Consider the following 27,176-nt stretch of genomic DNA (forward strand, 5'->3'; position numbering starts at 1 on the left):
CTGGCATGCCGCCTGCCCAGCTGAGCTGATCGAGTGTGGTCAGTGCTTCAATGCTGGGGATGTTAGCCTGAATGAGGATGCTGATGTTGGTGCGCCTGTCCTCCCTGGGGATTTGTAGGATCCTGCGGAGATATCGTTGGTGATATTTCTCCAGTAACTTGAGGTGTCTACTGTACATGGTCCATGTCTCTGAGCCATACAGGAGGGCAGGTATTACTACAGCCCTGTAGACCATGAGCTTGGTGGCAGTTTTGAGGACCTGGTCTTCAAACACTCTGTTCCTCAGGTGGCCGAAGGCTGCACTGTCGCACTGGAGGCGGTGTCGGATCTCGTCGTCGATGCCTGCTCTTGTTGATAGGAGGCTCCTGGGATATGGGAAGTGGTCCACGGTGTCCAGGGCCGCGCCGTAGATCTTGGTGACTGGGGGGCAGTGCTGTGCGGTGAGGACAGGCTGGTGGAGGACCTTTGTCTTACGGATGTTTAGCGTAAGGCCCATGCTTTTGTACACCTCAGTAAATACATCGACTATGTCCTGGAGTGCAGCCTCTGTATGTGCGCAGACGCAAGCGTCGTCCGCGTACTGTAGCTCGACGAGAGGGTGGGGTGGTCTTGGATCCGGCCTGGAGACGGCGAAGGTTGAACAGGTTCCCACTGGTTCTGTAGTTTAGTTCCACTCCAACGGGGAGCTTGTTGACTGTGAGGTGGAGCATGGCGACGAGAAAGATTGAGAAGAGGATTACCTGTATGATAATCTCCTATTAAATAGCAGCAAATGTTAATTCAAAAGGGGAGCATCCTAGCTAACCAACCTCATCTTTCTTGAAGGAAGTGACATCCCAAGTTGGCTGCGGAAAGCCTTATGACATGGTATAAGACCTCTTGAAAAGTTCTTTCAACTAAGTTCCACAGAAAAGGCTTTGAGCTAAAAGCAATGCAATTTCAAGGGGAAATGTTGTGAAATAGACTCAATAGGAAACAGTAGGTACTTGTTAGGAGATTGATGTCAGGATGGAGGTATGCATAGTGTTGGGCCCGATTAGTGACTTGCATTCAGAACCTCAATGCAATCTGGTCAACTTTGTAGACCAGTTCTAGTTAGTGAGAAGTTGCTCAAGCTTTGTAGATGATGCCTAGTACTGGAAGATTATCAATACGTGGAATAGACTTCCAGGGTATGGTAGTGTAGGAAAAAACCCTGCATTCATTTAAGAGACAGATAGATACTGTGGTAGTAGAAAAGCCATAGGCTCTTTTTAGATGGATAAGCCAAGATGAGCCAAATAGCCTTTCTGATCTATATCTATTCTGAGATCTAATAACATGTTTCTTCAGCAGGTTTTTTTCCTGCAAGATGTTCTTTTATTTTGGCCAGCAGGAACCTCTCCAGTTAGGTTGTGACTGGATGTAGGTATCTGGGTAGGAATTTAAAAAACTTTATGTACAGGGTGAATTTCCCCTCTTCCTGTTCATATTTTCTGGATTTTACTATGTTCTGAATGAACAAACCTGTTTCTGCACCTCCCTCCACTGAATAAGTAATGATGTCATGTTTAATGAAGTGAGCGCTTGGTTTATTTAAAAGGGAAGATCACCTTTGACCCTCAAACGTTTCTTTCAATACACAGAGGTACTTGGTTTGAGTTGGATTGTCTCAGCCTGGGTGTCTTATCAACATCTAGAAAGCAAAAGAGGCTGATCATCACTGCTTGCTACTGACCATCAATCCCATAGTTGATGTCAGCTGAGGGACTCCCTGCTAAGATAAATTCAAAACGATACAATTCTGTGCGTTGCAGAAATAAAGTTAAATATCTATTGGCCCTGAATTTGTGGTCGGCGGTGTCGCTAAGGAGTACACCGCCAACATCCGCACAAAGTCCACACTTACCTCGTGCGAACCCCCTTTTGAGAAGTTGCTGTCAAACGCTGCAGAGCTGTGCGCAGCATAGTGCCCCGCGGAGCTCTGGGGCGCACCATGGTGTGTATCCGCATCTGGGATCACGTGGCGGGGGTGCTCCTTTCATTTCCTGACTCTTAGCCAATCAGGAAACAGAGGAGATTGCCGATTTGCCCACAACTCATTTAAAATAATTTAGCAGCCGGAAATGCCATTTTATTAATAATTTACGATCATTGCAATAGTATTTAATGCACAAACCAAGATTTCAATATTAATAGAATCAAACACTGAAAAATCTTGAGATACTTTTGACTGCAGATGTCCTTAAAATCATAAAACTTAAAGCTGAATTAACATCGGCCTTTTAATTCTGGGCCATGACAACATAAACCTATAATTACAGTCTTATAGTCCTATTGAGTTTGTTTCTTCTCTATTAGACTAACTAACTTTTGATTAATTTAAATAATGTAAAATCAAGAGTTAAAAATATCTGATAACATGAGGAAATCATGAAAGTGAATTAAATCCTATCGAAATAGAAGTTGGGACATAATTAAACCGAAAACACAAAAGGTTTTTGGGCAGCATAGACGGTGACACAAAAAAGGCCCTGTTTTCAAACTCCAACAGATGAAAGTTTCTTTGAAAGTTTGTATCCACTCAGACATGAACCAGTCTCAACCAATCATTGCTGCATGCTCTTTGAACAAATTAAATAATGGTGCAATATCTATCTTTCACCTCTACATGCCACATGTTAACTTAATAAACAACAGAGTGTATAGCACGGGTATTTTCAAATGTGGTAAAGATATAAAGGCCCCAATTTTAATTTCTTTTCCCCATTTGGCAGAAACCGGTGGGAGGGGGGTGGGTACAATAAGGGCAACGACTTTCCCCATGATGACGCTGCCTTCATACTGGGTATTAACCTGTTCTTTTGAGCAGGTCATCCATAGGATAGCGGGGGGAGGGGCCATGCTTTAAATATGCAAATTGGGTTGCGAGGACGTCATCGGAGCCCGAATTCAATTTTAGTCCACGGTCTGAGCAGGTTGGCAATGATGGCTTCCCCATCACTCTGGGTGTGGCGCCCGCTTCGAGCCTCACGCACAGCATGCCCCCCTTCACCTCCCTCACCGCTCCCCACCCCTCCTCCCCCCATTATAATTGGGGCTAAGGCCTCAGATAAGGAACCACATCAACACTTTCAAATTATGAAACATCCATGTGAATGTAGACAGGTCAAACATAAAGATTGTATCACCTCAAGCCGAAGAGTGCATAAAGATGGTATAGAATTCTATTGATTTTGTGAATAATAACTGACCATCAGATACCCTTCTATTAATAAGGAACCTCTTCATTGTTGTGATCAATGACAGGAGAACGTCAAATTATCACAGGACTGTTAGGCACGCTGTTTCAGCTCTAATTCAGAGCTGAAAATAAATGATATTTAATTGCATTGCTAGATCTCACACTGTACAAAAACTTAAAACCTTTTGGAGCATAAGCTTACCACAGCAGCCAAGTTTTGCCTGTATTCAGAGTTGCAGATTCCTGGCTATTTCAGGAAGGTCGTTTGACTGAAAACTTTCAGACATGATGACAGCTCCCTCTTAAAACACCACAACCTAAACCTGCGATGTGAAATCTTCATCTCTAGCCTGGGATTGATGATGGTGATCTTAAACTTGATATTATCCTATAATCTGTCGGCTTTTAACCCCAAAGCATTGCATCATCTAACCATTACTTCTTGATTTGTTTTGCCTTCTATCCTACACTTTTCATCACACAGTGCCAGCTGTGGTTCGGTGGGTAGCACCTTCTCCTCTAAGTCAGACGGTTGTGGGTTCAAGTCCCACTCCAGAGACTGAGCACAAAAATCTAAGCTGATACTCCAATGAGGTACTGAGCGAGCGCTGCACTGTCGGAGGTGCTGTCTTTCGGATGAGATGTAAAACCGAGGCTCTATCTGCCCTCTCAGATGGAAGTAAAAGATCCCATGGCACTATATCGATGAAGAGCAATGCAGTTATCCCGAGTGTCCTGGCCAATATTTATCCCTCAATCAACATCACTAAAAAAACAGATTATCTGGTCCATAGCACATTGCTGCTTGTGGGAGCTAGCTGTGTGCAAATTGGCTGCCACTTTTACTACATTATAACAGTGACTATACATCAAATAGTACTTCATTGGTTGTAAAGTGCTTTGAGACGTCTGGTGGTTGTGAAAGGCGCTACATAAATGCAAGTCTTTCTTTCGGTTTTGCTGCTGTCCTGCACTGTGCACCTTTGCTCGTCACCTAAATTTCTCTATTAAATTAAACGCTAATCTAGTCCTCAGAGTCTGAAGGTTCAATGAGAAATAGAGGATGAAGGAAAGTCAATGTTAATATAGGCAACTATTTCATCATTCACAACCAAGTGCAACAGCTGCAGCTCTTACCTGTCGTGGAGGATGTGGTTCCTGGTAGCTGGGCAGGATCTTAAGGATAACACTTCCACTGGCATTCTGGAGCATTTCCTGCAGAACCTTCGGATCATTCCCAACCTCTTTACCATTCACCTCCTTGATGATGTCGCCCACATGAAGCAGACCCTGCTGGTCGATCATGCCTCCATGGAGAATTCGAGCAATCACAAGTTCACTGTTTTCAACCCTGAATGTCACACCCTGGAAAAGATTATTACGACTCGTTACTGACTGGCTCGCTCGAGAATAATCACTTTTTTGTCACAGAATGAGAACGTTTTCGAACTGCACTTTAATTTAAGATCATGATTCAAATAGGCATCTGAAAACCAAGAACACACCACCGCATCAAACACCTGATCATTTTTCTCAGCTCACCGTGACTGCATTCAATGAAAAAGTTGACACAAAATGTTGTTCAATTTGATGATCCCAGTGCATCTATTACGTACTATGTATTGGCATTTAATCTGGCCCAGGAGACTGCAGGTTCAAGCAACAGTATCTCCACCACCAGGCCCGATCTAATTCCTGCACAATCACCCATGATTACAAACATTTGCTACTATACCAACAGTTAGACTGCATATGTGAGCTCGAAGCAAAGGATTAAATGGAATATAATAATTAAGAAACAGCACTGTGCTCAGAGAAAACACAAGCACTACAAATGAAACTGAATAAAGTCAGAGTGGAGCTGTGTTATACCGTATTCCATTGCTTCTGGATGGAAAGAGGTAACATTATCAGGAAAGAGGAGCACAAACAATAAACCATTTCACCACTAGGGGGCTCCATAACACACAAATGCAATAGGTGAAAGTGAATTGCATCACCTATGCTTTTCCCAAATATCCCACTATTTCAATAGATCTTTTGTTTGTCCCACAGATACTGGTGCTACTGTTATAAAAGTATTAGTAGTCTTCTGTGAGAATTCTATAGGGCTCGGCTGGACTGCACGCTGCAGAACATGGTTGTTCAGTCAACACTTTTGATGCTGACCGTTGTTGGTGATATTACAAGTCGCATTCTTTACAACAACAACAACTTGTATTTATATAGCACCTTTAACGTAGTAAAACATCCGAAGGCGCTTCACTAGAGTTTTATAAGACAAAAAAAAATTTGACACCGAGCCACATAGGAAGAAATTATGTCAGATCACCAAAAGTTTGTCAAAAATGTAGGTTTTAAGGGGCGTCTTAAAGGAGGAAAGAGAGGTAAGAGAGTTGGAGAGGTTTAGGGAGGGAGTTCCAGAGCTTAGGGCCTAGGCAACAGAAGGTACGGCCACCGATAGTTGAGCAGTTATAATCAGAGATGCTCAATAATTTGAGGAGTGCAGATATTTCGGGGAGTGGGGAGGGAGGTTGTAAGGCTGGAGGAGATTACAGAGATAGGGAGGGGTGAGGACATGAAGCGATTTGCAAACAAGGATGAGAATTTTGAAATCGAGGCGTTGCTTAACCAGCTGCCAATGTAGGTCAGTGAGCACAGGGGTGATGGGTGAACGGGGCTTGATGCGAGTTAGGACATGGGCAGCCGAGTTTTGGATGGCCTCAAGTTTACATAGGGTAGAATGTGGGAGTCCAGCCAGGAGTACGTTGGAGTAGTCAAGTCTAGAGGAAACAAAGGCATTGTTGAGGGCTTCAGCAGCAGATGAGCTGAGTGAGGGGCGGAGACGGGCGATGTTACGGAGGTGGAAATAGGCGGTTTTAGTTATGCTGCAAGGGGAGGGATCTTTGACATGAATCTTCAGTGAAAAGGAGTAGGGAGGAAGAGAAAGGAAGAAAGATAAAAGAGGGAAAATGAGAGTGGGTTGAATCAGAACAAAACAGCTGCATGCAGGTGAGTAAAGAGACAGGAATGTAGCTGGGAGAACATTACTAACTGTCGGCTGGCTGGTCTAGAGAGAGAGGTTTGTGGATATATTGCAGCACTGCAAGAGTTCAGGCAGCAGGTTGTGAGATCCCTGAGCTGCCAAATGTAAGTCACTATTGTAAACCTTTAATGTGTGTCTAAATCCTACAAAACCCACCCTCTGGGGGAAAATCTAAATGAAATCATTCGAGGCTTGAATCAAGCTGACACTATTACTCATGGTAATCTACATTTCTTCTTCTGGTTTTATGTATATCTCACAAACTTTTTTGATTCCTTCCATTAATTATTGAAGCATCTGAATTGAAACTAATTGGAGCACGTTTTTCTAAAGGATTATTTTGCAGTTCCACGAATGTCTCCAATTCTTCTTTCATAATGTCTTATCACTAGAAATTTCCAGGAAATCAATTTTTTGTGAATATTAGCTGATATACTATTTTACATTCTGAATCTTGCTCCATTAATTAGATTTGGAAGGGAAATGCCTGCAGGATGGTATTAACTGCGATGCAAGTTCACAATGCAATTTCTCTTTACATTGCAATTCATAAATGTCCACCACTATGTGGGATTCTATGAATAGGTAACATAAAATAGATGAGGGCTGCAGAGACTATTTCTTGAGCAGTAAAACAGGCTTGTATAATCCTCACTTATTTTCCTTCATTTTCTTTTTATGCCATCTTTCATTTTGGCTCACTTCTTGATTTCCCTTCAGCCATTTTCTTCCTCATCTTTTTACTCTGTAGTGCAAGTATTTAAATGATTTATTCTCACTGGATAGGGAAGAGACTCAGGGGAACCATTTTCATTTCATTTTCACATTAAGGAAAAAGAGAACTTGCATTTATAGGGTAAGAACTCAAGATGATTCCTGTGTGGTTAGCTCCCCGAGGAGCTCCTTACTGTGCAGCTCTATCCTTGGTCATTCACTGCCATCCTTTTCCCATTCTCCCATCTTCCCTGTTTAAGTTCCTCTGGATCGAATAGTGGGTTCTTTTTAGCCCTAACTACAAGTTATCTGCTAGTTTAAACCATCACTGCCGATCCCCTGCTCTTTGCTTTCCTTAGTGAGCAATAGCTCTTTTCTAAAATTTGGCTTCCAAATTCCTGGATTTCTCTGGACACCAAGGAATTCATAGCCAAGAAATGGGCAGTGTTTTGACTAAAAAAAGTTAAGCTGCGCCACCTGAAAATCGTCTAAGATGCATGCAAAATTCGTCCTGACTCCTCATTAACATGATTGCTGTCATGATTCTAGTCTAGAAACTCAAGCTCATTGGCGTTACACTGAAAAGCTGGACCAATATCAGGGGCAGTCTAATTGCATGTCATGATTACCACAGGCTTTTCTCACTGCTTAAAGGGGAGGTTCATTGATGCTACAGCATCTCATTCTCAGGATTGTTGGGTGTGCAGCTGCCCCAACAGCAAACCAAACACTAGTTAGAAGACATCCGTAGGAACCGTGGCAGACTGGAGACATAGAAACATAGAAAATAGGTGCAGGAGTAGGCCATTTGGCCCTTCGAGCCTGCAACACCATTCAATATGATCATGGCTGATCATGCAACCTCAGTACCCCTTTCCTGCTTTCTCTCCATACCCCTTGATCCCTTTAGCCGTAAGGATCACATCTAACTCCCTTTTGAATATATCTAACGAACTGGCCTCAACAATTTTCTGTGGTAGAGAGTTCCACAGGTTCACAATTCTCTGAGTGAAGAAGTTTCTCCTCATCTCGGTCCTAAATGGCTTACCCCTTATCCTTAAACTGTGACCGCTGGTTCTGGACTTCCCCAACATCGGGAACATTCTTTCTGCATCTAACCTGTCCAATCCCGTCAGAATTTTATATGTTTCTATGAGATCCCCTCTCGTTCTTCTAAATTCCAGTGAATATAAGCCTAGTCGATCCAGTCTTTCTTCATATGTCAGTCCTGCCATCCCGAGAATCAGTCTGGTGAACCTTCGCTGCACTCCCTCAATAGCAAGAATGTCTTTCCTCAGATTAGGAGACCAAAACTGTACACAATACTCAAGGTGTAGCCTTGCCAAAGCCCTGTACAACTGCAATAAGACCTCCCTGCTCCTATACTCAAATGCTCTCGTTATGAAGGTCAACATGCCATTTGCCTTCTTCACCACCTGCTGTACCTACATGCCAACTTTCAATGACTGATGTACCATGACACTCAGGTCTCGTTGCACCTCCCCTTTTCCTAATCTGTCACCATTCAGATAATATTCTGCCTTCCTGTTTTTGCCACCAAAGTGGATAAGCTCACATTTATCTACGTTACACTGCATCTGCCATGCATTTACCCACTCACCTAACCTGTCCAAGTCACCCTGCAGCCTCTTAGCATCCTCCTCACAGCTCACACTGCCACCCAGCTTAGTGTCATCTGCAAACTTGGAGATATTACATTCAATTCCTTCATCTAAATCATTAATGTATATTGTAAATAGCTAGGGTCCCAGCACTGAACCTTGCGGTACCCCACTAGTCACTGTCTGACATTCTGAAAAGGACCCGTTTATTTTTACTCTTTGCTTCCTGTCTGCCAACCAGTTCTCTATCCACGTCAATACATTATCCCCAATACCATGTGCTTTAATTTTGCACACTAATCTCTTGTATGGGACCTTGTCAAAAGCCTTTTGAAAGTCCAAATACACCACATCTACTGGTTTTCTCTTGTCCACTCTACGAGTTACATCCTCAAAAAATTCTAGAAGATTTGTCAAGCATGATTTCCCTTTCATAAATCCATGCTGACTTGGACCGATCCTGTCACTGCTTTCCAAATGCGCAGCTATTACATCTTTAATAATTGATTCCAACATCTACCCTACTACTGATATGAGGCTAACCAGTCTATAATTCCCTGTTTTCTCTCTCCCTCCTTTTTTAAAAAGTGGGGTTACATTAGCTACCCTCCAATCCTTAGGAACTCATCCAGAATCTATTGAATGTTGGAAAATGACCACCAATGCATCCACTATTTCCAGGGCCACTTCCTTAAGTACTCTGGGATGCAGACTATTAGGCCCTGGGGATTTATCGGCCTTCAATCCTATCAATTTCCCCAACACAATTTCCTGACTAATAAGGATTTCCCTCAGTTCCTCCTTCTCGCTAGACCCTCGCTCCTCTATTATTTTTGGGAGGTTATTCGTGTCTTCCTTCGTGAAGACAGAACCAAAGTATTTTTCAATTGGTCTGCCATTTCCTTGTTCCCCATTATGAATTCAACTGATTCTGACTGCAAGGGACCTACATTAGTCTTCACCAATCTTTTTCTCTTCACATATCTATAGAAGCTTTTGCAGTCAGTTTGTATGTTCCCTGCAAGCTTACTCTCGTACACTATTTTCCCCCTCCTAATTAAACCCTTAGTCCTCCTCTGCTGGATTCTAAATTTCTCCGAGTTCTCAGGTTTGCTGCTTTTTCTGGCCAATTTATATGCCTCTTCCTTGGATTTAACACTATCACTAATTTCCCTTGTTAGCCACGGTTGAGCCACCTTCCCCTTTTTATTTTTACGCCAGACAGGGATGTACAATTTAGTTCATCCATGTAATCGATAAATGTCTGCCATTGCCTATCCACCGTCAGCCCTTTAAGTATCATTCGCCAGTTTATCCTAACCAATTCACGTCTCATACCATCGAAGTTACCTTTCTTTAAGTTCTCTGAATTAACTGTGTCATTCTCCATCTTAATGAAGAATTCTACCATATTATGGTCAATCTTCCCGAAAAGGCCTCGCACGACCAGATTGCTAATTAATCCTCTCTCATTACACATCACCCAGTCTAGGATGGCCAGCTCTCTAGTTGGTTCCTCGACATATTGGTCTAGAAAACCATCCCTTATACACTCCAGGAAATCCTCCTCCACAGTACTGCTACCAGTTTGATTAGCCCAATCTATATGTAGATTAAAGTCACCCATGATAACTGCTGTACCCTTATTGCACGGGTCCCTAATTTCCTGGACAGAGGGAGAGATCCCATAGGTTCTCGGATAAAGCTCGAGGCATTGGTTTTCGCGGTGGAGAGAAGGCGGGCGGTCCTGCAGCTGTCACGTGGCAGGAGGCCATCGTCCACAAGTCTGCCACACTATGTAGAGAGAGATAGCCGAACGTGTCACAGGCATCACTCTGGTCCTCAGGACCCACACCAAGGGCAGGAAGAAAGTTAAACAACCTCACAGGAGTGGTCAGGTTTAGTGAAGGCTTCCACAAGTGCTACATCCACCATCTGTACAACAAGCTTCACACACTGCTCAATGCACTCACCCACCGACAATCTTTACCTATCAACACTCACGCCCACATGTCACACTTTGCACACAATGACACCTACTCAACTATGGTGCGCACATCACCCGAATACAGTGCACCTCACTTATTGACACGCTTCCCTTGTCCTTGCAGGATAAGGTCGCTCACAATCGCCAGGAGCAGGAGCAGAAGATCAGCGCTGGTCAGGCCGACACTGAAGAGCTGAGCCAGCTGGAGACTCGAGTGCTGGAGATCATTGGGCGGCAGGTTCTTAACACCGTGGCCACCAGCACTGCTGACCCCCTTGGGGACAACAGCGGTATGTTCATTCCTAATCCTTCTTATCGCATCCCACTTCCCCCTCAGCCCACCATCTTTTCTCACTTTCAAGCTACTCCTGCTGTACGCACGCATTTCTGGCTTCCCGCACCCACCCTCACCAAAACCCGCCTCGTTTGCTTTCAGATAATCAGCAAGCACCCGAGCAGCCTGTCCCCTAGGGCACCGCAGAGAGCGAGGGGGAGAGAAGAGGAGGAAGAAGCCACCGTATCACCGCTTCTGTCACTCGCAGACAACAGCTCAGATACTGGCACGATTCATTCTTTAGAGGTTAGTGTAGTAGCGGTATCTGCACAGGGTGAGGCACCGGGGATGAGTGGCTGCAGCAAGGCCAGGGGGAAAAGGGTAGCTCAGGGACCAGCTCCCCAGAGGGCATGGTCGTGCGAGAGTTCTGCTGCACAGGACTCAAATTAGGGCCTCAATGGGGAGGCCTTCAGAAAGGTGATGGGCACGCACACGGAAATCATAGGTGCAATGGCAAGGCTGCCAGAGAGCCTCTCAGCAATGTCAAGGAGCAAGGAGGAGCCCGCCTCCAACATTGCACGTGGCTTTGTACAGAATATGGAGCCTAGGACATCCAGTCTTGGAATGATAGTACCAGAGAGACTGTGGTGACCCAGACGTGATGGCGCGTATGATGAGCAATGTCGCAGCTTCCACTGCAGTGCAGGCAGAAGCGACCCACTGTCTTAGTGCCGCAGTGTAAGCTCGAATTGCTCTCAAGCAGTCCCAACCTGATGCCTCCCAAGCTCATGCAGTCTCAGCTTGGTGGCATCCAAGCTCAGGCTGCTCACGTGCAGTCTCAGTTTGAAGATGCCCAAACTCTGATTGCTGCCACTGTGGCTGGGTTTACCACCATCGACCAGGTCTTTCACGGTGTCACAGCAGGCCAGCAATCTGTGCTCCAACAGATTACTAGCGAATGCTGAATGCTGCCCCGGGGGAGTGGCAGTGGGCCAGTGGATCAGGGTACCCTCTCTCAGGATGACCGCATTCCTACTCCCACCACTGTCACCCGGCCATTGCTCTTGCAGCTGCCTGTCATCTAGCCAGCCCAGGCTGCTGCCGCACATGCCGAGATGGTGCAGTCTACAGCCGGGACTTCTAGGCCCGCAGCTGGTCGAGATCGTCCTGCATGACTATCTGTAGTCTCCCCCACGGAAACTTAGCAGCCTTCCACCAGCCGTGTGGCAGCCAGTGGTGGAGCACTAGATCACGAAAGGGCAAATAAAAGACAGACACTAAGGGATTGCACAAGGGTGATTAGATAATAGTATTCATGTAAATATGTGCCAGATGATTTTCGACACATTTATTAATTGTGTTTGGAATCTTTTGTGGTATCTCTCTTTTTACCTTTGCACCCAGGAGGATGCTGTGATATGGCGTGAGACAGGGATGAGCTATGGGGATCTGGGATTTCATTCATGTGAGTCAGGGTCTGATGAGCCGGTTACGGACAGCCCGCCTGGAAGGCCGATTTTCTGGCTGCCTCCTTCCTTCCTCCAGTTCCTTCTCCTCCTCCTCCTCCTCAGGTGGTCCCACAACCCCTGCTGACAAGGGCTGTGCCCTCATGACCACCAAATTGTGGAGCCTGCAATAGACCACTGCGAACTGGGGCACCCGCTCAGCCGAGTACTGAGGGCTCCTCCCGAGGGGTCAAGGCAGCGGAACCGTTGTTTCAGCAGGCCAATGGTCTACTTGATGATATTCCTGGTGGCAGCATGACTCTCATTATATGAGTGCTGGGCACGAGTGTTGGGGTTACGGGGGGTGGGAGGGGGCAGGTGGAGAGCAGATAGTCCTGGTCTTTAAGCAACCACCCTCGAGTTTGATGAAGGCATCGTGGCTGCTGCTAGGATATCGGGCAATGACATTGAGGTGTCATTGTGTGTGGTCACACATCAACTGCACATTCAGTGAGTGGTAGCCTTTGGAGTTACGGAAGATCTCGGGATTGGTATTCGGTGCCCCCTAAGTCACATGGGTGCAGTCGATGACCCCCTGCACCATGGGAAGGCCCGCTATCCTGGCAAAGCCACATGCACGCTCGCCTGCTTGTCTCTGGTGATCCGGAAGCCAAAGTAATCCCTTCTCCTGGTGTAGAGAGCCTCAGTGATCTCCCAGATGCAGCAATGGATGGTCAACTGCGAGATATTAGCTCTGTCTCCTGCTGCAGACCTGAAGGATCCGTTGGTGAAGAAATTGAATGCCACGGGGACCTTGACTGCCACTGAGAGCGCTGTGGTCGCTCTGGGCTGAGGCCAGAGGTCTGGTAGCAGGAGGTCTGGTTGCAGATGGTGGCAGAGTTCTGTGACCATCTCCTTGATGAAGCAGAGCCTCCTCATACACTGCTTCTCACTTAATTGAAGGTAGGAAAAGTGCTGTTGGAAGACCATAGGAGGGTAAGGCATCCTGTTGCGAGCCCTGATGGCCCTCCTCCTCACTGCTTTTGGTCCCTCAGCCGTACATGCTGGAGAGCGATGTCGACTGCCAGTGCAGCCCCCATGACTTTTAGCAAGTGTTGTAGGTTAAAGATTTTCAGGAATAATTATGGAGTTTTGTGCATGCCAGAATACTCTAACGTTGAAATAACTTACGAAAACTCTTGCAGTTGCAGAAAGTAGCACACAGCCACTCAAACTGCAAAACCCTGTCGGGTGTACGTTAAAGGCGCTATATAAATAAATACATGTTGTTGTTGTATATAGCACCTTTCACGACCTCAGGATGTCACAAAGTGCTTTACAGCCAAAGAAGTACTTTTGAAGTGTAGTTACTATTTGCAATGTAGGAAACATGGCAACCAATATGCGCACAGCAAGCTCGCACAAATTGCAATGTGATAATAACCAGATAATGTGTTAGTGATGTTGGTTGAGGAATAAATAAATGGACAGGACACTGGGGTGAATGCTCCTGCCCCTGCTCTTTTTAAAATAGTGCTGTGGGATCTTTTACGTCCACCTGAGAGGATGGACGGTGCCTCGGTTTAATGTCTCATGCGAAAGACGACACTTACCACAAAGCTTAGCCCTTGAATTCAAATTTCTATGGGGCCTGGAGCGGAGGATTTAGTCCTATGAATTCTGGATTTACATTGATACCTTCACACTCCATAGTTACAGTTTTAATCTACTACTGTATAAAATCATATCCGTTTAATTCTTAACACTAGCGGTGAAGTAGAATTAGAGGAATATAACATATAACAGGATATTCTATGTCTTCTAAACAGGATAGTAATTCATGGGAAAATTGTACATTTCAGTCAGCTGACCCAAGTGGATCACATGACCTCTCCATTCCTGCGACATGAAGTGAGGCTTCACAGAGCTTTAAAGGTTACTGTCCCACAAGAAATAAAATAACTTTTTCTGAAATTTCCTTTTCTGCCAGCTCTTGGCATTTAATCCACTTCGTACTAGCCTGTCAGCCTCTCATCCACATCCCATATTAATACTCAACAGCTTCATTGCTGACGCTCACCATCACAGCAGACAGAGGGACAGATGGCACAGAGTCTCCTTCTCATCCCATCATTCTGAAAAGGTTGCGTGAAAACAAACAACTCTACAGAACGGATCTGATGCTCCATTTTGATCAATACATAAATCACAAGGCTGGCAATGTATCCCAAAAGGAGATAGAGGCCGTAGATATCATAATAATAGCAGTAATTTACTACCATTTTAATAATAATTTCTCAAGCCGTGCTAATACAAGAACATAATAAGAACATAAGAATTAGGAACAGGAGTCGGCCATCTAGCCCCTCGAGCCTGCTCCGCCATTCAACAAGATCATGGCTGATCTGGCCGTGGACTCAGCTCCACTTACCCGCCCACTCCCCGTAACCCTTAATTCCCTTATTGGTTAAAAATCTATCTATCTGTGATTTGAATACATTCAATGAGCTAGTCTCAACTGCTTCCTTGGGCAGAGAATTCCATAGATCCACAACCCTCTGGGAGAAGAAATTCCTTCTCAACTCGGTTTTAAATTGACTCCCCCGTATTTTGAGGCTGTGCCCCCTAGTTCTAGTCTCCCCGACCAGTGGAAACAACCTCTCTGCCTCTATCTTGTCTATCCCTTTCATTATTTTAAATGTTTCTATAAGATCACCCCTCATCCTTCTGAACTCCAACGAGTAAAGACCCAGTCTACTCAATCTATCATCATAAGGTAACCCCCTCATCTCCAGAATCAGCCTAGTGAATCGTCTCTGTACCCCCTCCAAAGCCAGTATATCCTTACTTAAGTAAGGTGACCAAAACTGCACGCAGTACTCCAGGTGCGGCCTCACTAATACCCTATACAGTTGCAGCAGGACCTCCCTGCTTTTGTACTCCATCCCTCTCGCAATGAAGGCCAACATTCCATTCGCCTTCCTGATTACCTGCTGCACCTGCAAACTAACTTTTTGGGATTCATGCACAAGGACCCCTAGGTTCCTCTGCACCGCAGCATGTTGTAATTTCTCCCCATTCAAATAATATTCCCTTTTACTGTTTTTTTTCCCAAGGTGGATGACCTCACATTTTCCGACATTGTATTCCATCTGCCAAACCTTAGCCCATTCGCTTAACCTATCTAAATCTCTTTGCAGCCTCTCTGTGTCCTCTACAAAACCCACTTTCCCATTCATCTTTGTGTCATCTGCAAATTTTGTTACACTACACTCTGTCCCCTCTTCCAGGTCATCTATGTATATTGTAAACAGTTGTGGTCCCAGCACCGATCCCTGTGGCACACCACTAACCACCGATTTCCAACCCAAAAAGGACCCATTTATCCCGACTCTCTGCTTTCTGTTAGCTAGCCAATTCTCTATCCATGCGAATACATTTCCTCTGACTCCGCGTACCTTTATCTTCTGCAGTAACCTTTTGTGTGGCACCTTATTGAATGCCTTTTGGAAATCTAAATACACCACATCCATCGGTACACCTCTATCCACCATGCTCGTTATATCCTCAAAGAATTCCAGTAAATTAGTTAAACATGATTTCCCCTTCATGAATCCATGCGTCTGCTTGATTGCACTATTCCTATCTAGATGTGCCGCTATTTCTTCCTTAATGATAGGTTCAAGCATTTTCCCCACTACAGATGTTAAACTAACCGGCCTATAGTTACCTGCCTTTTGTCTGCCCCCCTTTTTTAAACAGAGGCGTTACATTAGCTGCTTTCCAATCCGCTGGCACCTCCCCAGAGTCCAGAGAATTTTGGTAGATTATAACGAATGCATCTGCTATAACTTCCGCCATCTCTTTTAATACCCTAGGATGCATTTCATCAGGACCAGGGGACTTGTCTACCTTGAGTCCTATTAGCCTGTCCAGCATTACCCCCCTAGTGATAGTAATTATCTCAAGGTCCTCCCTTCCCACATTCCCGTGACCAGCAATTTTGGCATGGTTTTTGTGTCTTCCACTGTGAAGACCAAAGCAAAATAATTGTTTAAGGTCTCAGCCATTTCCACATTTCCCATTATTAAATCCCCCTTCTCATCTTCTAAGGGACCAACATTTACTTTAGTCACTCTCTTCCGTTTTATATATCGGTAAAAGCTTTGACTATCTGTTTTTATGTTTTGCGCAAGTTTACTTTCGTAATCTATCTTTCCTTTTCTTATTGCTTTCTTAGTCATTCTTTGCTGTCGTTTAAAATTTTCCCAATCTTCTAGTTTCCCACTAACCTTGGCCACCTTATAGGCATTGGTTTTTAATTTGATACTCTCCTTTATTTCCTTGGTTATCCACGGCTGGTTATCCCTTCTCTTACCGCCCTTCTTTTTCACTGGAATATATTTTTATTGAGCACTATGAAAGAGCTCCTTAAAAGTCCTCCACTATTCCCCAATTGTGCCACCGTTTAGTCTGTGTTTCCAGTTTACTTTAGCCAACTCTGCCCTCATCTCACTGTAGTCCCATTTGTTTAAGCATAGTACGCTCGTTTGAGACACTACTTCCTCACCCTCAATCTGTATTACAAATTCAACCATACTGTGATCACTCATTCCGAGAGGATCTTTTACTAGGAGATCGTTTATTATTCTTGTCTGATTACACAGGACCATATCTAAGATAGCTTGCTCCCTTGTAGATTCTGTAACATACTGTTCTAAGAAACAATCCCGTATGCATTCTATGAATTCCTCCTCAAGGCTACCCCGTGCGATTTGATTTGACCAATCGATATGTAGGTTAAAATCCCCCATGATTACTGCTGTTCCTTTTTCACATGCCTCCATTATTCCCTTGATTATTGCCCGCCCCACTGTGAAGTTATTATTTGGGGGCCTATAAACTATGCCCACCAGTGACTTTTTCCCCTTACTATCTCTAATCTCCACCCACATTGATTCAACATTTTGTTCATTAGAGCCAATATCATCTCTCACAACTGCCCTGATATCATCCTTTATTAACAGAGCTACCCCACCTCCTTTCCCTTCTTGTCTATCTTTCCGAATTGTCAGATATCCTTGTCTGTTTAATTCCCAGTCTTGGCCACCCTGCAACCATGTTTCTGTAATGGCCACCAAATCATACCCATTTGTAACGATTTGTGCCGTCAACTCATTTACTTTATTTCGAATGCTGCGTGCGTTTAGGTAGAGTGTTTTAATACTAGTTTTTAAACCATGATTTTTAGTTTTGACCCCTCCTGCAGCCCCTTTATATTCATACATATTGTCCCTTCCTATCACCTTGTGGTTTACATTTACCCCAGTGCTACTCTGCTCTGTTGCCTCCTGCCTTTTGCATTCTTTCTTGGGGTCCTGTTCATCTGAGCTCTCACCCACTCTAACTAGCTCAGAGCCCTCTCCTGGGTTCCGAATACTCCTTGCATTGAGGCACCGAGCTTTCATGCTTGCCTTTTTATTACACTTTGACCCTTTAGAATTTTGCTGTACAGTGGCCCTTTTTGTTTTTTGCCTTGGGTTTCTCTGCCCTCCACTTTTACTCATCTCCTTTCTGTCTTTTGCTTTTGTCTCCATTTTGTTTCCCTCTGTCTCCCTGCATTGGTTCCCATCCCTCTGCCATATTAGTTTAACTCCTCCCCAACAGCGCTAGCAAACACTCCCCCTGGGACATTGGTTCCGGTCCTGCCCAGGTGCAGACTGTCCGGTTTGTACTGGTCCCACCTCCCCCAGAACCGGTTCCAATGTCCCAGGAATTTGAATCCCTCCCTGCTGCACCACTGCTCAAGCCACGTATTCATCTGAGCTATCCTGCAATTCCTACTCTGACAAGCACGTGGCACTGGTAGCAATAGTAATTTACAATCACATCTTGGTATTACAGACTCATTGGAACCAGTAGTTTTTTTCTCATGGGACTTATCGAATATTGGGTTTCAGCACCTTCATAGAATCTAAGCGAGCTTCTTCTGAGAACATGTTATTAAATAAGTTATTTATAATGATGATGTTCTATAACTCACAGGTGAGTAATTCCTTTAACACTGAACATTAATTACAATTAGTTTCTGTGCCAGCTGCATGAAGTCCCTTTCTTCTCCTTCTGAAGTTCACCTTTCATAAAAATAGTTTCCTGTATCATGTTGCAATATCCTACGAGTTTCTCACATTATCGTCATAACATAAACACAAAAATAAACAGTACAGTAGAGGTGAAATGTGTGCTTTAATTTGATGCAATATAAACTGGCAGCCTGGTACAAATCTCATGATTTAGATCATGAATACATCAGCCCATCTTTGAAACATAATTTAAAACCTTAGACTTGCTTAGTGCCTTGCAGTCCACTGTCTTGTCTTAAATAAAACAATTGCCTTTAACGTAGGCAGTCTTGATGATGGAGCACATACGAGGTGCAAAAGGTCTGACTCAGGGAGAGGGATAGTGTTGGTGCCTCGGGAACAGAGTTAATGGTGGGGACATAGGAACATCAGTAGGCCATTTAGCCCCTCAAGCCTGTTCCGCCATCCAATAAGATAATCGCTGATCTGTGACCTAACTCCATGAAGGCAATAGCTTTGATCATCCTAATACTTAGTTGGGAGGAAATTTCTGCTCATGGATGTCAGACAGGTAGTTGGATAAATTAGGATGCGGATGAGATAACTGGGTTGATTTCACTTAGTATAGCCAAACCCTTTGGTGGTATGTGTGTGTCATGTGACCTAGCCAATTTTCCAACAACAATGGGTGTGGTGATAATTCAATATTAGTAGGTAGGTAGATGGCCGGGCTAATATTTATCCTCAACCAACATTACTAAAAAAAATTTATCTGGTCATTATCACATTGTTGTTTGAGGAATCTTGCTGTATACAAATTGTCTGCCGCATTTCCGACGTTGCAGCAGTCACTACACTTCAAATGTACTTCATTGACTGTTAAGCACTTTGGGACACCTGAGGGTGTGAAAGGCATAATGCAAGTTCTTTATTTCTTTCTAACAGGAACCACCGGGTAGAAGTCATACAGACCAGAAGGTTGCTGATTTGCCACCCAACCTGTACTAATTTAGCTGTTTTTAGCTAAAGTGTAAGGCGCATCTGGTTGCAATGATTTTGGATACAGAAGCTAGTGTACTGTATGCCTTCTCTTATCCTGCCCTCCTTTACAGAACTAGCAAACAGGGAGATAACCAGTGGGATAACCATTGCTCCGATTTAGGCAGAGTGCAATTGCTAGATTGGGGACAGCTTTAAGGTGGTGTGAATAGCTGTATTTGTGACACCAAAAAAATGAAAGACATGATAAAATAAACAATGACATCTCTGTATTCATATGCAGCCGCTTAATGTACTGCCAAGCAGACTTCTCTTTAAAAGCCTATTCCTTAAATGTGTTGGTCGGGCAACAGCAATGCACTCCTGATTCTTGGACTGGGCTCCCTATGAGCTCCACCACTCTCTTGGAACATGGGATTATCTTTCTGATTTTGGCAATGCCAGAGTGGGAAGGACAGGTACTCCCTGACAGCAAGGATGGCGTAAAGAAAGAGAGTCATGCAGGCTGCTTTTAGCTATGGAGCAGCATTGGGAGAGCCCGGGAACAAGCCACCTTGGTCCAAAATGGTGAGCCATAAGGTGAAATTAGAAACTGGTAAAGGGCATATAGAAACTCTCAGATTTGTAAAAACAGTCATTACCTTTCAAAACTTTTAATATTACCAACTTTAAAGTAAAGTTTTGGATCTTTACACCTACCAAATGTTCACCTTTGACCTTGCGAATCCCGACCATTCGGACAGCATCAGGCGGTACAGGCTGATTGTTGAACGTTGAGTCCATCAGAGACCCTGGACTCGGGGGAGGAGTTTCATAGTTTTTGGAGGCAACCGAGTCATGAGCTTCCAGCAGGGACTGTAGGTAGAATGGCACATGTACTCCACATCAAACTCTGAGTAACTCATTTAAAAAACAAACATATTTCAAAATTGAAAAATATGTCATTAACCAGTCTGGAGACACCTTTTGTCTCAAGTGTTACATTTATATAAACAAGTGCAAGATTGCAAGAGACACACAATCTTTCTGCAAAGGAAATGAGGAGCTCTGTAATGCCATAGCTTTAATTCCCCTTGTGACACATGATAATGTTGCTAACTTATCGAACAAGATAAATCTTTTAAGTTTTATCACAATGATACTATATTAACTGTTATGTATATAATAACTCGATAGACCGAATACTGTAAACTAACACAGGTACGAACCTGGCTCTGCTTTATTCGGGCCCAAAGTGAACACAAAGTGATGGCTTGCCTTTTATATCTGGGCCGCACACCTGTGCATACAGCCCAATGACCTCCGACAGTTGCGCCACCTGGTGGCTAGTAACCCCAAGCATACATACATGACATTAGTGAACACTATTAATTTGACCATTTGGATGAATCCTTTTCTGATGTACTGGTGCTGGCACAGGGTGACGAATGTAACTGCAGCTTAACTGGATACGAATCGAATTCAACAGTGTTAACTGATACTAATTGTCACGGCTTTTTGTGAGTGAATTTAGCCTCCTTAGATTTGATAGAGGTGTTCAAAAGCATGAGGCATCTAGACAGAGTCTATAGAGAAACTGTTCCCATTGGCAGAAGGGTGGAGAACCAGAGGACACAGAGTTATGGTGATTGGCAGAAGAACCAAAGGCGACATGAGGAAAAAATGTTAACGCAGTGAATGTTTGGGATCTGGAATGCACTGCCTGAAAGGGTGGTGGAGGCAGACTCAATCGGGCTTTCAAAAAGGGAATTGGATAAGTATCTAAGGGAAAAGAATTTGCACGGTTACGGAGAAAGGGCGGGGGAGTGAAACTAGCTGAAGTGCTCTTGCAGAGAGCCGGCATGGGTTCGATGAGCTAAATGGTCTCCTTCTATGCAGTAACCATTCTATGATTCCTTATTTATTGCTTGGGATGACTCCCTTGTCACCCTGTAGTACTTCTGGCAGAATTCTATGACATTCAAAACATCTATGGCACTTCTGACAGATTAGGTTACATTTTCCTATTACCTGTTGTAAAGGTGTATTCTCACTGCAAAAGTTGAATGCGTGCATGATGCCAAAATGACTTTGTGTCAATGCTAAATCTGGAATGTTAAATCAGTGTCAAGGTCCAAACTGACTCAAAAGGGAAGAAGAGTGAAACGATCTCCTCCATGGAGTCCCAGTTCATTTGATTCCACTTTCAGGTCAGGTACCGATGCCAGATTCAGGTTGTATTTACTCTGTAACTGCAGTTATATAAAGATGCTACACTGATGCTACAGTATTATTGTGAATATAGCCTTAATTGCTTGTCATCAGCCCATAAGGCTTTGTCTCTGTGCTATCCAGATGCAGATGTCAGTCAGATGTCTTATAGGCTTGAGCAAGATCCTAAGTGGTTACAAAGGACCACAGCTACCTACTGACTTAACTGTGCTCAGTCAGCAGCAACTTCCGTAATTTGCTGGTGCGTTTTTAGCTTCAATTTTCCCCAGTTATTTGCGGCGTTTATTTGGCGGGCGTCGCTTTCTTTGGCCTAAATTTTAAAATCCAAGTTTCCCCAAAGATTGTGCGCCAATGTAACTCAGTTAGTTACGATTTTTTTGGCTTCGTTTTTTTTTTACCTCATAGGAGGGCATTACCTGTCACCCGCCAATTCTGGCTATTTAAGCAAGTTTAGCCAGCTCCGATTGACTCCAATTTTTCTTAGGACAGCGTATGTGATCTCTGTAGAAAAGCCTTCTGGGCAGTTAACAAGATCGGTGCAGGTAAGGAAATCAGCGCAGCAGATGCAAGTCCAGGGGCCTGGACAGCAGCAGCAGAGAGGGAAGAGAGAGAGGGAGAGGGGTGGGGGGGGAGGAGGGGAGAGAGGGGGGAGGGGGGAGGGGAGAGAGGGGGGGGAGAAGAGAGGGGGGGAAGAGAGGGCGGTGGGAAGAGAGGGGGGGGGAGGGGAGAGGAGAGAGGGGGGGAGGCCTTTGGGCCAGAGTTTACGAGTGGGTACCACACTGGGAGGCCCTTCGGCCTGGATAGTAGTGGGTACCGGGAAGGGGAGGCCCTTCAGCCAGGGATAGTAGCAGGTACCGGGAGGGGGAGGCCCTTCGGCCTGGAATAGTAGCGGGTACCGGCATTGGGAGGCCCTTCGGCCTGGGATAGTAGGCATTGGGGGAGGGGGTTGGGGGATAGACTTTTGTCATAAACACTTTAAAATAATTTAATGGTGGTTAGTTGCTGCAAAGTGCAAGGTGTTTGTGCAGGTTGCTGTGAGCTGGCCAGAATGTGTTGTATGTTTCACTTTCCAGCCTCAGCCCGCAGTGTGTCCCTGGTTACCATGGAAACCAGATCTTTTTAGCGCAGATCATAGGCTCCACCCCCAAAGCTAAAGGACAGGCTAGGCGGCGCCAAAATAAACAATTCAAATGGGGAAACTTGGATAATTTTTTTTTTGCAGTAGTTGAGCCAAAAAAAAATGGGCGTAACTCTTCAAGTACCCCAAAAAACAGCTTTGGGGAAAATTGAGCTCCATGATTCTGGCTGTAAACATTGTGTGAATGTCATGTTCTCACAAAATTGCTTTCATTTAGTTATTGCAACATGCACATGTTAAGCACAAATAAGTGATAACTATATCATTGCATTTAAACGTTAATAGAAATTAAAAATAACACTCATATCAGCTCTCCTGAATTGTGGCTGAAGATGTGACAAATTAAGCAAATTTGTGGAATTTTTGATATTTAACTGCAAAATTCTTAAATCGTGAGAAAATATGAATTAAAGGGGGAGTATTACTGAATCAAAGTGTCTCACGGGATATTTTGTTCATACAGGCATGACAGCACAGTCAGGAACAAAAGAGCCATCATGTCTGCCAGTACGGGCTTTCATAAACACAGTTCAATAAAACAACATTTAAATTACACATTTTAATTTTAGTGCTGCTCACTACAGCCATCACTGTGGCGTTTGCAGACTAATCTGATCATTCCATAATTCCCCTTAAACAAAGCTGCTAACTATTAAGGGGCAGATAGGACTACGTCACTGGAACTGGATATTAAGAAAGGCGGCAAAAATTGGGGTTAACTAAAGAATTCCAGAGGAATCAATTAGCACTGAAAGAAGACAGATCGGGGTTGATCATCTACCCCCTTGAGATTCAGCAATTCCCCTGATTTTCCTCAAGCTTTGCGACACTGTAATGGTGCATACAGTGTAGAGACCTGTGAATGTACGTCATTAATTAGGCCACAACATATTTTCCTGGGATTTTAAGCACTGCTCCGTTGTTGCCCTTGCCAAAAGCAGTGAGGAGTTAATCATCATAGCCTTGCTCACATTAAAATCAATGGTGATCATGATTTTCCACAATTAGCGCCAGTATTCATGCTGCTGCCACTTAGCCTTAAAAATAATGGTTTTGATGGACCCCTTGGTAACTTGGCAGAGGTATGAGTTATTGCTCCCAGGTTAGGTAACTTAAAACAGTTGGCCTAAGCTAGTTTGCTTAGCTTTCAGTTAGCTTGAATCTTAGTCAAATGCTGCCTTTTTGCAGGTGTTAAATCACACAGCCACTTCATTCAGTTTATCAAAATCGGAATAATTCAATCACAAAAAAAAAATCAAAACTACGACTCCCTGGTCAGCATTTCCCTCCTGGATGTTTTCCAGGAACAACATCAGGGCATTTCCCACGGACAAAGGAGCCATTTTACAGACTCGGGGCGGGAGGGGTTCCTCTTCAGGGATGTGTTGGAGTTATCTCAGAGGCAGGCGGCTGGTTTTGCCCGACCACTTTCCTGGAGAACGAGAGGCTGTTGGGAGAGATTGAGCACTTCCAGATCTGCTCACTGAACAAATGTATTTCTCGAATCGCTGAAAAAAAAAAGGCCGCACTGCTTCCAATTCGCCGCCATGCTCGCTGCAGAGGTTTCTAATTAGAAACTCAGGAAAATATGGAGCAAGGTTTGGGAAGCGGGATTGGCGCATTAGTAAACTAACTTTATGTCACTGTTGCATGAAGATCGAGGCTAAAGACTCTAAAGCTCAGCACAACAATCATCTAGAGATATAAAGCGTGAACCCATAGTTCACTGAACATTGATAAGGAGCTATAATTAATGGCTAAGACAAGTGATTCATTGTTATGAGATACCTAGTAATTTTCTGCACTTACTGCTTATGGTGTGATTTGTTGCCAATGTATCACACTTTTTGTAAAAAGGCCGTTCCTGAGCAGACCTGAACAGTAACAAATCGCTTGCCCTATTAAGGGGTGACGATTTAATTTAAGATCTGTCCAACTATTAAGTCTTTTATTTATTATGAAACCTGCATCGATGGGCTGTGATTCATCCATTTGCGGCGTGGATGCAGCAAATCTGTCAAATGAGGTGCTTAATCAAGTGAGAGTACGATATATCGGATAGCTACAGATAATTGTGCAAGGGAACCATTGCATTCATATCATTAACACATCAGTAAATGTTTTCAATATTAGCACCGAGAGATCTTAAGTTGACTGAAATGTTAGTTACCCTAGTGCACTACTTGTTAAATTGATAATAAAGAAACGGTCATACCATTTATTAGAGTAAACTTGAGCAGGAAAAATATTGCAAAGGGAGCCCACTGCAGCTTAGCCTTAAGACCAACATAGGACCAAATGGACATGGGGGTCAGACAAAATAGCCTAGCTTTTCCAACTGGCATCCTTTTAAGGCCCAGATTATTAATTTTTGTTAAAACAGGATTGTAATGTATGCACCTGTGAGTATGCTCACAAGTTTGTAGAGCTGTTGCAAACAAAAAAAAACATTTATTAAAAAAAGGGGCAGTTAAGTGTCTGGAGTGTCCCCCAGATCGGGGGGGCACTTGATCTAACGTTTATTTTGTTCCCACCCAAAAGAGTTGTAGAGCTGTTGCATTGTGAGTGGCACGTGATGTTCACAAGACTCAATAAAACTCCAGTCAGTTGGGTATAGGTCATCCACAATGAGGTATGCAGTTGAGCCTAGTGGATGAACTGGTAATGTGTAGTGTGATTGTTAAACCTTTGTTAATAAACCAACTAGTTCTTAATAACAATATGTTGCTATGAATTCTTAAGCAAAGAACCCATGAAGCAAATACATTACAAGGATGATTGAAAAATCTAGACTAATGTTTCCATGAGGCTTCTGTCTGAAATTTTGATTTAAAGGGTTGTCTGCAATTTTGTCCCGTTTTCACAAATTATAATTCTGTTAGATCTGCAGAGGTTCTACTTTTTTAACGAGTGATTTGGGGTTGTTTAATGATTTATTTACCATTTGACTGCAGTTTGTGTAAAGTTGTAGTTGAAGGTAAGGCAAGGTGATGAGGAAATGAACATGGTCTTGGGGGAAGGATGGAGAGAATCAGGAGGCTACAATGGTTGCCAGTCCGCAGCCTGGATATTTGGAGCAGAGGCGGGGCAAATTCAGAATTAGGTGATCAGCATCACCAACATTTATGACTTTGTGAATTTGCCCGATTCAGGGAGAGAAGGAAAGAGAGAAATTCTCGCTCCTCATGAAACAACCGAATTAGAATAGTACACAATCAATAAATAGCAATGAAGTGGTGAGTGTTGGGCAAAGTGGATGACAGCATGATATTTGACAACTTTTATATTTTATAAATTCCTGGTCAAAACATATTCAGACCAGAGTTACAAAAGATTAAAGCATGGTTTGGCAAAGGTCTAATACCATTATTGACCATTCAGAAGTTTCACTATAGTGCCAGTCATGTTTCAAATGGTTGATCATGGCTATTGGGTAGGATCCATATTTTTAAAAATGTTTCCCTCACTTCATCAATATGCTTCTTCCTTTAACTTACAATGGCAAAATTACAGCCTGGGACGCTCGAGTGTGATGCCATTCCAGATTATAATTGGAACTGGAATTAAATGCATTGTAGCTACAGTACAAATAAAGAACATCAGGCAATAGTGAGGCTGCCCTTTACCTGAAAATGTGGTTCTTGTAGAATATGAGTGAGTTCAGCTGCAGAATCATTCTCCTTGGCAATTGGGGTGATATCGTCAATGATCTCCTTCACTAACTCCAAGTTATTGTCACGCACAGCCTCCAGCTTAGTGTCTTCCAGCTTCTCGTGGGCCTATGCGATACAAATTGATTTATTACAAACAGAGAAATGGAACATGGTAAGATGGTGCAATTACAGAGTGACCAGTTTACATAAAACATTTCCATTATAGCTGTGAACATAAGAATTTATAGTTGGGAAAGTTCACAGAACACACATGCAGACATAAGATTTTTTAATTTAGATAGTTAGATTGCTTCATAGCCACTGAGTGAAAGGTACGATGCAAATGGTGCAACTTACAGTCTCCCTCTTGCCAAGATGGAACACTTCACTACAGAATAAGACTTCCAATGGTGACATGCAACACCATCAAATCTCAACCAAGAGCGAGCAAGGGGCAAGTAACCCTGGTTGTGATATAATTACCCAACATCTTGAGCTACATGGTTTGGATAAAGATTAATATATGTGGCACTATGCACTGGTATACAAGCTTGCAATAATTGGAAAACAGTAGGGTATTTATAAAAGTGTTCACTTCATATACCCAATGAATGGAATAAAGGCCGCTTGCACACGCAAATGGATGCCCCTGATTATAAAATAGTATTCAGTCAATTTCAACGGAAATGCCAAACAAACACCTTTGTTGTGAAGTTTAAATCATCCTCTGTATAAGAAGAAATACGTTTTACTTTTCTTGAATAAGTCAATATCCCTTCAC

General features: G+C 43.7%; 1 protein-coding gene across 1 annotated transcript in view; it reads right to left on the reverse strand.

Annotated features, from left to right (window-relative positions):
* mpp2b (MAGUK p55 scaffold protein 2b) overlaps positions 1-27,176 on the reverse strand; it is a 386,468-nt gene that overhangs the window by 58,295 nt on the left and 300,997 nt on the right. Inside the window, exons 3-5 of the mRNA XM_070864011.1 lie at positions 26,369-26,521; positions 20,093-20,248; positions 4,361-4,588 (exon numbers count right to left, since the gene is read on the reverse strand). Coding sequence (XP_070720112.1) covers positions 4,361-4,588; positions 20,093-20,248; positions 26,369-26,521 — 537 coding nt within the window. The remainder of the gene's footprint in view (positions 1-4,360; positions 4,589-20,092; positions 20,249-26,368; positions 26,522-27,176) is intronic.

This window comes from Pristiophorus japonicus, chromosome 21 (assembly GCF_044704955.1).
Source record: "Pristiophorus japonicus isolate sPriJap1 chromosome 21, sPriJap1.hap1, whole genome shotgun sequence".
Classification (NCBI taxonomy): domain Eukaryota; kingdom Metazoa; phylum Chordata; class Chondrichthyes; family Pristiophoridae; genus Pristiophorus; species Pristiophorus japonicus.